This window comes from Nuphar pumila, chromosome 11, assembly GCF_984573655.1.
Source record: "Nuphar pumila chromosome 11, dmNupPumi1.hap1.1, whole genome shotgun sequence".
NCBI classification, from domain to species: domain Eukaryota; kingdom Viridiplantae; phylum Streptophyta; class Magnoliopsida; order Nymphaeales; family Nymphaeaceae; genus Nuphar; species Nuphar pumila.
The window spans coordinates 96106169-96122190 of NC_143259.1; the positions used below are offsets into that span (position 1 = coordinate 96106169).

The following is a 16022-nucleotide window of genomic DNA, read 5'->3' on the forward strand; positions in this document are numbered from 1 at the left end:
TCAAAGGCAGCGCCTAGGCAGAGCCACACCCCCGAGCTTTTGGATTTGGGCGATGGGGCTCTTTTATGCCACCTAGCTCGCCTAGGAGGCACCTCGGTTGTTGTCGACTAGGCGTGGGACATTTATGTCCTTTTTTTGCTTTTATTTTTATTTTTGTTGACCCAACCCTGGTCGCCAAGAGGCAACAGTAAAAGGCATAGCGCTCCTCTCTCTATCTATCTATCTCGGTTTGTTGCAACAAGAAGAAGAATAAGAAGCATGGGGTCATGCCCTTCTCTGAGCTCTCGCCCTCCTCTATCTGTTTTCTTTTTGGACAGGTACGCAATTTTTTTTCTTCTCCTTTTCCTTATTCTTTTTTTTTTCTTCTTCTCTTCTTCCTCCTCCCTCTAGTTTCTTCTTCCTATTCTCTTTTTCCCCCTTTTATTTTTTTTCCTTCTTCTTCCCTTTTTTTTGCCCCATTTTTTTCTTCCCTTCTTATTCCTCCTCTGAGCTCTCGCCCTCCACTTCTGTTTTTTTCTTCCTTTTTCTTTTTATCTTTCTTTTCTTCTTCTCTTCTTCTTCCTCCTCTGAGCTCTGCCCTCCACTCTATAATATTCTTCTTCTTCTCTTTTACTCCCTTTCTTTTTTTTCCTTTTCTTCCTTCTTCTTTCATTTTTTGTTTTTCTTTTTTTCTTCTTCGTCTCTTTTATCACGAGCACCAAGGATTAGGGGAAACAAACAAGGGAGAAGAAGAGAGAGCAAAGAAGAAGGGATAACTTCATTAGCTTCAAAAGGAATTCAAATACAACATATAGGGGACATCCCCTTAGGGTTACACAAGAAGACAAAAACAATTGACTACAATACCTAAGGCTATGTAACAAAAATACCCCTTTATTAGAAATGTATGTACAAGATACTTAAAGCAAAGTAATATGGCATTTCCTCAACAATCCTCCTCATACTTGAAGTGATGAGAACATAATCAAGCCAAGCTTGAAAAGGAATGATTGAAAAACCTTCAAGGGCAAAGTTTTCGTCAAACAATCAGCAATCTGACTCTGAGTCCCAATATATGCTAGAGATATGACTCCATCGAGATATGTGAGTAAAGTGACAATCTATCTCAATATGCTTAGTCCTCCCGTGAAATTCTGAATTTTTTGCAATATGAACAGCACTTTGATTGTCACAATACAAAGTAGTTGCAGTTGATATGTTCACTCCCATATTCTGCAACAATTATCTCAACCAAATAACCTCTGCAATCACCTGAGTCATAGCACGATAATCTGCCTCGGTAGTGGATAGGGAAATCCTTTATTGTTTCTTGCTTTTCCATGATATCAAAGAATCACCTAGGAATACACAGAATCCAGGGGTAGAATGCCTATCCTGAGAAGCTCCCACAAAATTTGAATCACAATAAGCTTTCAACTCCAATGATGATGTAGCAAAAAAGAACAAGCAATAATGCATAGTACCTTTAATATATTTGATAATCCTCAGAACAACTGCCAAGTGGGATGACCTAGGAGTACTCATGAATTGGCTTACCATGTGAACTGCAAAAGTAATGTTTGGTCGTGAGATAGTCAAATAAATCACACTCCCAACCAGTTGCCTATAAACCGTAGGATCACTGAGTAATTCACTATCAGTATGCTTTAATATACAGTTGGCTTTCATAGGAGTGTCCACTTGTTTTCTATTAAATGCAAGTTTTGTTTTACTAATCAAATCTATTGTATACTTGTGTTGGGTCAATAAATATCCTCTCTTAGAGTATGCAACTTCAAGACCTAGGAGATATTTCAATTTTTCCAAGTCTTTCATCTCAAAAATTTGGGCTAGTTGTGTCTTCACTTTGGCAATCATTGTCCTGCCATCTCCAACGATGATCATATCATCTACATACAGTAAAAGAAGACATTGACCCCTATCAAAAGATGTCACAAACAAATCAAACTCATGATAGCTTTGTCTAAATCCTAAGCTCCCCATTGTTGCACTGAATTTTTAAAACCAAGCCCTTGGGGCTTGTTTTAACCCATATAGAGCTCTCTTCAATCTGCACAATATGCCCTCCTCATCAACAACCCATTGAGGGAACTTCATATACACTTTCTCCTCTAAGTCCCCATTCAAAATGGCATTTTTAACATCCATCTACCATAAGTCCCATCCCCTAAGTGCTGCCACTGCCAACAGGGTTCTTAATGGTAGTCATGTGAGCCACTGGTGCAAAGGTTTCAGCAAAGTCTATCACATACTGTTGACTGTAGCTTTTTGCCACAAGACGAGCCTTATATCTTTCAATAGATTCATCGGCCCTTGTCTTGATTTTATACACCCACTTGCATCCAATTACATTTTTCCCATCTGGTAGTTTAACTAGTTCACACGCTTTCATCCTTTCCAAAGCCTACAATTCATCTGTCATTGCCTTTAGCCACTCTAGATCTAACGCAGCCTCAACATAAGATTTTGGTGCATAATAAGATTGAATCAAGAAAAAATGATGAGTAACAGAAAATTATTCATAGGAAACAAATCTAGAGGGAATGGAGGGTCTAGAACTTCCACGCACCTGAGAAACGGAAGAAGATGAAGGTGTTAACTCATTCAGATCGGTCCGGGAGACATTGGGACTTTAGTGAGGCAAGGGCTCTTCCTCTGGATCACGCTGATCAAGAAATGACTATGTAGAAATCTCCAACGGTCTCCTGCTATATGTAACCAATTCCTTGTCATCACCTTTTTCTGAAACTTCTGAGAAAGGTACCACTAAAGACAAAGAAGACTCCATGTTCTCCCTTAAAATGGCACATGTTTTGATGTTCATACTTTTCTGCTCATAAGATCAAAACATTTATAACATTTTTGTCTTTTACTATATCCTATAAAACAACACTTCACAACCTTGGGGGACAATTTACCTCTAAATTGTTGAGGAACAAAACAAAACATGTACTCCCAAATACTCTCAGCATGTCATAATCTAGTTCTTTTTCAAACAATCTTTTATAAGGAGAGACTTTTCGAGCCACCTTGGAGGGCATTTGATTTATCCAGTGCACAATTGTTCTCACTACTTCTGCCCAAAACTGCTTAGGCATTCCACTGTTGAATAGCGATGCTCCGGTGGTTTTCAATATGTGTTTATTCTTCCTCTCTACCACCCCACTTTGTTCTAGAGTATAAAGGCGAGACCTCTAGTGTACAATCTTTTTTTCAAATATCAATTCATGCATCTCATTGCTCACATATTCTCCTCCTGACTCATAACGTAGGATTTTTTATTTTAGCTGCAAATTGGGTCTCAACATACACAAAATATTTTAAAAATGTCAAACAATTCACTCTGATTTCTCATAAAATATATCCATGTATATCTAGTAAGATCATTAATAAACGTCAGAAACCCTCCTTTTGACACTAAAGGGGAAGGACCCCATACATCAGAATGAACTATCTCAAAAGGACATACAGACTCAATTTTCTTAGAACTAAATGAAAAATCATGCCTTTTAGAAAACCTACAACTCTCACAACACTTGACATCGCTAGAGACACCACGCTTACAAGTCCTTCCAAGTAAACCAATGGATAACATAAATTGAAGCCTAGAACTAGATACATGACCCAAGCATTGATGCCACAATACCAAAAAATCCAAAACTGCAACACAAGCTGTACACCCACCAGCATCTCTTGAACTCTTATCTAACTGATCCAAAAAGTAAAGGTGACCCCGCCTATGCCCAGTCCCAATCCTCCTCCCTGACAACCGATCCTACACATAACAACCATTAGGAGTGAAAGTTACATCACAATTATACTGGGTAATTTTACCAATGAAAAGTAGATTCATGACAAGAGAAGGAACAAGAAATAGTTCATAGACATTAAGTTTTTCACACAGATGGGACTCAAAAGTAACAACTAACTTTTGAAATAGTCAACAAGGAGCCATTCGTAGTGTGAAAGGCACCACAACATGGTTTATAATCTATGTAACATAGACACGCCTAAAAGGATGTTGTACCCGTGACGACACGAGTATGGCCACTAAGCGCAGTGCGGATACGCTGGGTCCTGCACTGCGATGGGTCAGGTCCAACGAAGAAACTGTAAGGAAACAAGTTCCTTCAAAGATGTTCACTCAATCACCAAGAGTGGACACTCAAGAGAGTTCCACCAAAATGAACACTCAAAGAACCACAAATGGGTTCACTCACATACACCTACTAAAAGGAAATAAAAACAAAAGATAAAAAATAATAATTTTATTTATCTCAACATATGCAAGATGCATTAAATTGTAGTGGGACTTTGCCCCATATTTATACACAAGTGAAGGAGACCATAGAGTCGTTAGGTCTCCAACGGTTCCCTATGTTGACTTGTGAGCATGTGTTGACTAGTTCAAATGCAACCAAAAAAATAAAGAAACTATTTCTAGTTATTATTCCTAGTTACTATCTAGTTATATTACATATGACAATATATATATACATTTACATTTTTAACACTCCCCCTCAAACTTACAGTTGGATAACCGAAAGTTTGTCCTAGAGAAAGTGAAATCTAGGAGCAGCAAGAGATTTGGCATAGGAATTCCTCTCGTACATAGTGAGAGTCTATCTCAATGTGTTTGGTTTGTTCGTGGAAGGTTCGGTTACTGGTAATATAGATAGAATTTTTGTTGTCACAACATAGTCGTAACGTGATGCTCCTTTACTCTGAACACCCATGTCAGCCAACAATCTCCTTAGCTAGACTACTTTCATAATAGTTGTAGTCATGACTCGATATTATGCTTCAGTTAAAGAGAGATAAACTTTCTGTTGCTACCTGCACCTCCAAGAAATCAACAATTCACCTAAAAATACACAAAAATCAATGGTTGAGTGTCGGTTATTTGTGACACCTCCACATTCAACATTAGCATAAGCAATTAAATCTAAAGATGAAGAGGCAAACAAGAAAAGTCCTCAAAAAATATCTAATAACACGCAAAACAGCTCTCATATGAACAGTGGTAGGAGTGTGTTGAAATTGGCTTGTTGTGTGAACTAAATGCGCAATGTCAGGTCGCGTAATTGAGAAATATGGCAATGCCTAGATAAGTTGTTTTGTATGGTGTTGGATTTTTCAAGTGGTTCCCCATCAACAATCTCATTTTGACATTAACAACTTCGAGAATGTCAACCTTCTTATCATTTGAGATACCAGATCGGGCAATAATATCTAAAGCAAACTTAGATTGAGTCAGCAAATAACCTCTAGAAGAATAAGCAATTTTTATACCAAAAAAAAAATTTAAATCCCAAATCAGTCATTTCCAAATGTGTTTTTAAAAGTTTTTTATCACTCCGTAGTTACTATTCTTAGTTACTATTTAGTTACATTACACATGACAATATATATAATATATATGTACATTCACATGTGAATTTAATATTGTTAAGACTTTAATTGTGTTTAAATTATTTACCTCTTTTTATTTACATTATCAGTTGCATGGTTTGTTTATTCAATTGTTCATTTCTTCTTATTTGTAAATTTTTTATTTTATGTCTATGGTTGTTAACACCGCCTAGGCACAGTCTAGCACCATTGACAACTAAGTACCCAAGCTGAGCTAAGCCAGGCATCCCTTCTTTCAAGCTCAACTGATTGAGCATAAGAAGCTCATTTTGAGCTAATGCAAGCCTATTTTACAAGCCCAAACGAGCTCAATATCAAGATGAACCAAGCTAGCAACAAGCAGCTTGGTTCGTCTACCAGCCCTACCTAGAATCTAAATAAGACCTAAGGGTTCAACATATCCATGGGTGTTCAACTTGGATTAGAGTCTGCCATTCAATAAACCCCTTTAAAGGTCAATTATAGTTGTTGAATCTACATAGCTAGAAAAGCATACCAATAAAAAGCATGTGCACCAGGAGCACCCTCAATAAAAAAAGTACACATATTTACATAAATGTTGAAGTTGATGAACTAATGATAGCTCTTGCACAAAATGCTATATAAACAACAATGTTCAAAGCATCTGAGATGATGTTTTCCTCTGCAATTTCATGTGAATTTACTTATACTACCCATTTTATGATGAGCATTTGGTCACTAATGAACACATCAAATATGATCATTCAAACTATTCCCGTAAAACTTCATTTTTATACACTTGCTCATTTTCTCATATTTCTTGTAAGTTCAGCTGAGCAAAGGAATTTGGTCCACTTTATGGACACTTGCTTGAATATGCTTATGGTACAACTAAAATTCTTAGTAGTAGTTTCCTTCTACCCATGTTCATGACATATTGGTTATCAGTACACAGATCTTTCTTTCATTTCTGACCAAATTAATCATATTCCAAAATATTTTTCTATTAAGAATCTTTTTACGGAAAAAGTCTCTCTCTCTACTATGAGCAGAGCCCAGCCATATGAAAATACTGGTATTCTAGAGATATCTGTCCTTTATTACATAATCTTGGTCTTGTTGCATGCAGGCTGATAACCTTGGCCTCTATAAAAGGAATGAGATTACAACTCATTCTCACCAAATTTAAACTTCACATAGTATCAAAATTGGGCTTTGATTACCCATTAATTATCCATTAACCAAAGGAATATGAAGAACATCAAGCAGGATGCTCAGGCAAAGATAGCTAATTCATTCATAACCCACAGCTATTGATGTCTATATAGAACCCCAATGAAGTTATAGACCGGTCATGGCAAAAAAAATGGAGAGCAAAGTGAATTGCAATTACTACAAAAGATACAATAACTGGCACCTTTTATTTCTCATTGAGTTTTCACATACCCATGAAGCGAAGAGTAGGTGCTTGTGAATCTACAATCATTACAAGAATATATAATGGTTCAACTGACTGGTTTCTCAGTGAGATCCAAATATCCCCAAATTAAGTTAAGAAAATGAGAGGAATACAATTTAGTTTGGCCAATAACATGCAAGTGGGATGAGGTTCAAAGACAACGATGATGGTGACATTCTTGACCACAAAGTTTTCACTGACTATAACCAAATCAATTCCAACTACTGAAGCACCTGATTTAATAAATTAAGATAAAATAAGTAATCTGTGCAGTTTCCCATTTAAAAAACTCCCATAGTATGGAGGTGGAGCCAGGAGAAAGACAAGTTTCGCATTTAAAAAACTCCCATAGTATGGAAGTGGAGCCAAGAGAAAGACAGGGAGAATCACTTGAACTGATAACACTATGGTAAATTACTGATACAAAGAGACATACAAATGGTATACAATGATCAATACACCTAACAAGATATATTTGAAATGGTCTGCTCCGATAAGAAGACTAAGATAAGATAGTAACCTTTAAAACGGAAAAAGTTTTGCCCATCCGTAAGCCTACAAAGAAACTGCTATACAATAATTAACAAAAAAGTAATTTGTTACCCTATAAGCCTACAAGTAACATAGCAACAAAATAATAAAGGGAAAATTGACCACATGAGAATATCAATAAAATATGTGATTCTGATAAAAATGGAAAATAAAAGAGATCCCTGATTAGCGACATTAATAGTCACATGCAAAGTAATGCCGATTTGACCCAAAAAAACTCTTGGTAATGATTGTGAGAACTAAAATATTTGAAAATTGACGATATTCTATTAATAATCGAACAAAGAATATATCATGTGAGATGTTCTCTTATTTATCCAACATTAACAATATCATAAGCACATTTGCCCATTGTACATCAAGAAGCAATCAAACTGCAAACAAATGTCATCCAGAATATTTCAGAAACTTGAGCAGCAATATGAAAACGAAATGAGAAGAAAATAATGGGAGGCAGACGAAAATGACAATTCACTCATTTTGATTAACCACATCTTTATCAAGCTAAAAGCACACACAATCACACTACATATTTTTCAAGGGTAAATTGATAATTTATCTTAGACAATTGGCAGAACCAGTTTCATACTTGGCAAATGCCTGGCAACAAGTCTTGACCAAGGAAAACCTTAATTCACATTTGCCAACAGGAAATGGGAAAATGCTAAGACAAAGTTGGTTAATTCCCATGCTTATCAATCTCAGCATGATGCTCCGATAGCCAGAAAAATCAAGTGCTAATTAGTCCAACAACTGTTAAGTTGATAACAGTATGTGCACTTCTGTTTTGTATGTGCTCTGAATGACAAGCACTATATCCCAGCTTTCCTTCCTCAGAGGCTACATGTAATACAAGATCATAGGTCTCCAAAAGTGACGGATTGAAAAAGAAAAAGAACAATGTTTTCTGCAAACGTTACTGAAACGCTTTTGGCCGCAAGTCCCAACAAGCACATGGAACAGTGTCAGTCCATACCTTTTCCAAGATTAGAAATGCCAAACAAATAAAATGAGGAATACCCACAAATGCTAAAGCCATTTCAAAGAATATACAATTACATAGCAATTGAATGTTTGTACTAATAGTTTTCATCTGACAGCATTGTGCATGAAAAGGGAGAAAAAAGGCCATCTCCAGTAAAACACCATGAAATATATACTTACCAGCTCAAGTAGAAAATGTGAATCTTGTGAATATAAGTCCTGCGAAAGGCAACGTAGAGCCCGTCCTAGGCGAGCATGCTGCTTTTTCAGCAAACTAGCCTCAGCATAACCAAGACTTGAATCTAGTCCAAATTCATCTCTTCGAATGGATTCTATGACATTAAAAGCATCAAGGTCATTGCTGCCTTCGGGGGCAACAATTGGATCATCACCAAATTTCACAATGCAATCTCCATTACCATCTTTCCTACTGTCTGCCTTACAAGCTCCAGCATGAAACTCATCTACATTAGCAAATAGAATGCCACTAGATACACTTCTGTCAATTCTTTTGCACCCATCATCCACACTAGAAGCAGGATCCTCAGAGGATCCATTATTATGGCAACCAGAGGAAACAGCATAGTGATCTAAAGCAGTGAATGCATGGTAATTCTCAATCCAGTCTATTATTCCAAGTGAAAAGCCAAGGTCATGAAGCATCATAAGCTGATCAATTTGTGTGCATTCACGTAAAATGATTGAATAAGCATCTGGGATGGTGGAACGCAGACCAGAAAGGAAGACCTCAGCAGCACAAGCACGAAATTCTGATGGTAGATAAAATAGGAAATCCAGAATAAAACTAGCAGCAATAGTGACTCCCTCGCCCATCAGACTTTCGGTTAAGACATTGTTTATTTTAACATCTGAGCGTCTTCCCTCAAAACCGAAAGAGCTAACACAGGGATTCTTGCTGCAAACACTTTTCATTCTGAGATTAGAGGACTCATGCTTATTATTAACTTCCAGGCGATCTGAACTATTCTTTAATATAACTTCAATTGCATGGCATGCATGGCATTTTAAAAGGGAGACTGGTGCATGATCTATTCCACCATACAAAGCCAAAATGGACGTGAAACTAACTGCCGTTTTCCAGGAGGAAACTTGAAGTGCAGCTTCCAGGAACCCATCCACGGTAGCTGAATGATCAATCCGCATTATTTTACCATCTTTTGTCACTATACAGGACAGCTCTTTAATATAGCATTCACTTGAGAGCCATTCCAATAAAGGACCTAGTGATGGAGCATACAGTATGTCCCAGTGAGACCAAGCAAGAAGATCTAAAAATATAGGTGCTTTTAGCAAGCATTCTATAGCATCTTTTCCAGAGACTGCTCCAAGAGAACCCACCTTTTGCCTAGTTTCTTGAATGGGCTTGTCAGTGGCAAGTGCAAGACTATTTTTAGGTGACAAAGAATCCTTAAATAATGATGTTTCCAACAATACAACAGAATATACAACATAATTAGAAGCATGGCATTTCTTCTTTCTGATAAGATCTATAAATTCTTCATCAAAATCATTTCCTGTTATTTGCAAGCTCATCAAAGGAAACTGCTTCCTAATAAGCATGGAGATGATTTCCTTGGCGAGAGTACTGCTAATATTCACATCAAGGGTGGCCTGAGAAAGAAATTCTAACAACTGCCCTTTACATACTGAAACTGAAAGAGGATGCTTTTCAAGTTCCTCTCCAAGAAAACCATTACGAAGTTCAGATGGAAACAAAGGCATATATTTGTCTAAGAACTCAACAAATCCACCATGACCTAGAAGACCAAATTTTTCAACAGAGAACTGCTTCATTATCCATATCTCGCACTCACGAATCTCTCTTAAAGATATGCAATTTTTTCCCGAAGCACTGTTTCTTTCTCCTCGCATAGTTGTGTCAAGTCTAAAGTACTCGGTGATCATTTTAAATATATCATCAGCATTAACACCTGAAATGCAATGAAAAATAGTCAGAATGATGAATAATTAAAAAATAATCATTGGAAAAAGATACAATATACATGACCAACCTACATACAGGACAAAATCAGAAATCACCTGCTTACCTGTTGGTAGATGACCAAAAACCCTTACGAATCAGGTGATCTATTGTGGAGTCAAGCATGGTTAGGCAGGGTAGACTGTAGTGAACAAAGGATGTTTGACCAACTTAACTCACCACTGGTTCAAAACCCAATAAACAAAATTTGTATGCTCAAGATCAGAAAGTGATTTCTTAGAGTTGGTGTATTTGGCAGGCTCCTAGTAAGTATTGTGCCATTGGTAGATGGTGTATTCTGATTGGTGAATATGAAGAAGCATAAGGTTGGTAGACTAATCAGGGCTAGGTTTAGAGTTTAAATAAGTGATATCACCAACAGGGACTGATGAGAGTGACTTCTCGAGGTGGTTGCTTGCTCTATGATGACCAAGACCAACAGTGGCTTCGAATTGGTGGTTACAATTGAGGTGAAAATGCCTCTCCCTAGGTAACATTAACATCCAGGCTAACAAATGAGGTTAATCATGCCAGGTCTTTAGGAGATTTTCAAGACTTAAACAGGGTTTTGGAAATGGGATACGGTCATTAGCACAAATACTAGATATGTTGTAATTTTCCATAAAAACAAATCATCTGTATTTTAACCTTTTGCAATCATTGGAGTGGCAGGCAGCATAAAAGGGTATAAGCTCAAACAGAAAGCAGCATAAAAGAGTGCAAGTTTCATAATATTAAAACATAGGCTGCAAATAGGATTGAAAACAACAACCAAAATGCACATAAATAATAAAGTAATAAGTTTAAATTGCCTTCAAGGAATGCAATGTTTCTCTTTTACAGATACCAGTGTCACACAGTCCAGAGAACATAAAAAGACTATGAAAATCACAACTAATTGAGTGTGTAGGTGCAAATACATACTTTCTATTGTAAGAAACATATAGAGCTCTAACCTTGGCCAACAGATATCAGCATAAGATAAGACAGTTGTACATTTTTTACCAAGAAAAATCAATCAATGAACTAAAACCCTGCATTACAAAGCAAGCTAGACAACTTGTGATTCTACCAACTAGAAGAAAGCTAATCTCACACAACCAAAAGTGACTCAAACAAAGACCATGAACTTGGTTGTGGCCTCTAAGTCTCAAAAGTCTAATATTCACAAATCTCCATACTCTCTTGTGTTCTCAATAAGTTCATGCCTACTGATTATTCAACTCAGTGGCACTATAAATATGCAGGCTGAGGGATTGAACTAAATCAGCACCCAAAAGCTAATAGTTTTTAAAATCTTTCAATACAAACAGCTTGGCCAATTTTCTGAAGTCTTTACATACAAATCTTGATGATCAAGTTTACCACTGATGTCACGAAGTCAAACATTTATCACACATGGACACTTGACCACATGTGCCCACAACACGACATGGCATAGCACAAAGCACTGGACACAACATGACACTTCATACGCTGTTAAATTTGAGCTTAACAAAGTGAACGGAATGCCTGAGACTTCAGCCTTTTTTATGATCTTGATTCTTTATTTTTGTAGCTGAACATTTTTCCTTTTAAATTTTGTCATTGATTATATGTATTACAAAATTTAACTTGGATTTATCATTGAGCAGCCTACAATCGTTGTTCAAAGATTTGGACTTAATATGATACTCATGTTTTATTGCTTTAGATTATAAATTTTCATGTGTATGTCTTTATATGATGTACGATCCTCACCATGTCTTAGTTTCAAAAAACTCCCATGTCACTGTCATCTCCCATACTCAAGGTCCATGTCTATTTGATATCAAGATGCAGACGAACATTAGGTGGTGTATAGGTGAACTTATTAATGATCGTTTATCTCTAGATTCATGTCAAACCAAAAACAATGAAAAATGAGTTACTTACAAATTTCAAGTGCTTGGAAGTGATCATTGCTGCTTGATGGAACCTCCACTTTCACAGAAGGCTCCAACTCTATGTTTTCCATAGGTTGTATGCTATTTTGTTTGGTAAGTAGATCGTCAGCAATAACTTGGAATGTATCATATAAACAATCCCACATTCCACACTTCATAGAAGTCACCTACAACATCAACATAAACACCATATTCAAGTTTCAGCATTTTCTGATCTGTCAGGTGATGGAGGCAATTATGGAGAAAATGTCACATACTTATATGCCTTGTGGTAAAGGAAAAACTTTCCAGCAAATCAACCTAATCACAAGGTACAATTTAACCCTTTGCATATGATACAACTAACCAGTGAGGTAGACAATTAGTCAAACCAGATGCAAAAAACTCAAAGGGGGAAAAAACATCATCAGAAGATGAAATTTACTACATTTGAAGAAACAAAGAACAGTAGATATAGGTTTGAAACCCACAGAAACTAGCTACGGCTGACTGGTATACAAAAGCCACTTTGAGGAAATAAACAAGATACAAGCAAAATTAAAAGATAACTATTGGTTAAATTGGCATTGCTTCTTGAACTAAACAGACCTAGATATTTCTAAAAGATAAGTTGGGCCATACTGCTGGCCAACTCTTTTTTGTCAGGCCACCCCATCCCATCATCTGGCTTATGTTCTTCATGTAGCACACAGCATGAATGACCATGAAATATGTAGAAAATCTTCCTCGGCTTATTTTTAACCATTTTCCATTGTAGGGATGTAAAAGCTAGATTTAGTTAGTTCATAAAACAGGTAATAATGCAACAGAAACATATTAGATTATCATCCTCATGTTGCCATTCATGAGGACAGCGCATACACACACTGAAAGAGAAATAGAGTGATTAGAGCCAAGCCCCACCATACTATGAGGCAAGTTATTTAGAGGCTTAGCTACTAAATAAGGGAAAATACCACAAACCCCCACGGAAAAAAACCCAAACCATCCTCAGTAACTCAAAAAGATTATAACAGAAAGTTAACTTTGTTTTATGAGAAGAAACAGAAAGTGAACTTGATGGTTATATTGATAAGAATAAAAGAAAGTGGCAAATAAGAACTGAAAAATATATATACCTTTAATTACTAGCGTGATATGAACAGGAAACCAGAAACCCAAAATAAAATCTAAAGACAGACAACACATTTTATTTGCTCTAAATTGTTAGCAGTGAAAACCCTCCAAAGATCACAAGTTAAAATGACAAAATAGCTAACATGTGGCTCCAAAGTTGAACTACTTAGTGACAATGACCATGGTTGCACCAAGTAGAATAAAGATAGCACCTCATCCAGAAGGCTTTATAGGCGCAAAAGACAAACATAAACTGAAAACTTGCCCGATAAACGAGAAAAATGATTATTTAAACTATTATAACAAGTATAAGATGACTAAGTGAACAAGAAGAAAGCAACCCAAGAAAGACTTACTGCAATGTTTAGCAAGCCAAGCCCAGGATAAGATGAAAATATCCCTTTGATCTTTCTCTGTTCGCGTTGCGTAGATGATGCCTTATAGAAGAGCAACATCCTATTGAAAACCTGCAAAAAAGAACAAATAGAACTACCAAAATATGGGTATTGAAAAGAAGACACTAAATTGATAAACCAAATTGGAGAAAACAGCAGAAAAAAGAAGCATGTGACCAAATTTTGTGAAAAACAGGCTTTCAGGCAAACAGATAAAAGGTTATAATACAACAACAACAACTACGCCTTCATCCCAAAACAATTGGGGTCAGCGAAGATAAAAATAAAAATTCATAATATACAGGAAATACAAAACATAATAATATATAGTGTTTCCATATCACAGCACATGTCTATTCCAAAAGGAGTCATAATCCTCACAAATCCAGCTATTAAATTATCTGACATGGAAAAAAATTGCACAGTTTCATTCAAAACCCAATCTTATTTATTAATTTAATCAGTAATCAAAGCATTGCACCAAAAAAAAAGCTCATGTAGGGCACCATATTGAAACGTATTGACATGGACACTAAGAAAACCTGATCAGCACCTCCTATCCAAATATTTAAAAAATGTGAAACAAGTGCACAGGTGCACACAGACACACTCAAACCCTTCCCAATATATACATATGCACGTGCATTTATAAATACATACATACATACATCTGCATATATATTCATATTCATGTATGCATGTAAACAAATATTCACAACTACAAACAAAAAAAGAACCAAGAGACGAAGAGACAAAACAGAGCAGAGAAATATGCACCCATGCACATATTATCACAAGTAAATTCAAGCTTGTGCACTACTGAACAGCAGAGCAACAATTTTCTGATAACTTCATGAATTTGTCAAATAGAAAAGAGGAAAAATGCAATCTGAAGAAGAAAGAATACAGAATTTAGTAGAATACAATATCATTAGTCTGTAAATGAAACATTGCTCAGTGTGAATGCCCTTGGAAGTCCAACTGAATGCATGAAACATGCAAGAGAAAAACAGAGAATTTGACATACATGTTTCTGTCAGTCCTGAAATTATACAGCCAACTTGAAATAAACAGCTTCAAAACTCAATGGAAACTGTCAGTTACTGGATCATGACTTTGAATGAACTCAGCATTAATCTGTGACGTTGAAACTAGTTCTCTTACATATGAGAAGTGTAGTGAAACTAGCGGAAGCACAAAAAATGCAAAGCAATCTTTAGACAAGGAGCCAAGAACACAAGCACTTAGAGTGCAAACATAACCCACTAAGGGGTAAAGTGCCTAAACGGCAAAAGCAAATATTATTGAAGGAGAAGAGAAGTGGGTTGAAAACCCCATAGCATTACAAGAGGGAAAACCCTCTATTTATAGAGGATCAAAGGCAAGAGCAAGGGACCACAAGGGGGCTCCCTTCTAGTCGTTGGGAGCCCCAACGACTAGATGGTGGGGCCCCTTGTGGTCCTACAATAATGAAAAAAGAAAAAGAAAAGATAAAAAGAAAGAAAAGTGAAAAACCTAAAAAGTAAAAAGTACATGGATTTTACCAAAATACCCCTATCGGGTTTTTGGGTGTACAGAAAAAAAGAAAAGAAAAATATGTATATGTATACATATATGTATATATATACTTATATATATGTATATATATACTTATATATATGTATATATATACTTATATATATGTATATATATACATATATATAAGTATATTTATAGATATATGTTTATATATACGTATTTTAACATGCCTCCTCAAATTTTACTGGGAGAAGGCCGAAAGTTTGCTAAGAAGAAACAAAAAACGCGGAGTTGAAAGCGCTTTGGTGAAGAAGTCAGTCAGTTGATATTCTTAAGTAACATATGGTAATGTGATAGTTCCTCTAAGATATTCGTCTCGAACATAATGACAATCCATTTCAATATACTTGGTCTGCTCGTGGAATGTATGATTGCTTGCAATGTAGATCGCGCTGGCAATCCATTTCAATATACTTGGTCTGCTCGTGGAATGTATGATTGCTTGCAATGTAGATCGCGCTTTTGTTATCACAACACATCTTTGTGGAAGATGTAATGAGAACGCCCATGTCACAGAGGAGACTTCTAAGCCATACGATTTTCATAGTTGTCATTGTCATGGCCCGATATTCAGCTTCAGTGGATGATAGTGAAACCTTTTGCTGCTTCTTACATCTCCACGAAATAAGAGATTCACC

General features: G+C 36.3%; 1 protein-coding gene across 2 annotated transcripts in view; it reads right to left on the reverse strand.

Annotated features, from left to right (window-relative positions):
• Positions 1–16022, reverse strand: part of NOV (Histidine kinase-, DNA gyrase B-, and HSP90-like ATPase family protein) — a 71563-nt gene that overhangs the window by 16327 nt on the left and 39214 nt on the right. For both annotated transcript variants that reach the window (XM_089981629.1, XM_089981630.1), the window contains 3 exons: positions 13768–13878; positions 12285–12462; positions 8549–10320 (listed from right to left, as the gene is read on the reverse strand). In XM_089981629.1, coding sequence (XP_089837755.1) covers positions 8549–10320; positions 12285–12462; positions 13768–13878 — 2061 coding nt within the window. The remainder of the gene's footprint in view (positions 1–8548; positions 10321–12284; positions 12463–13767; positions 13879–16022) is intronic.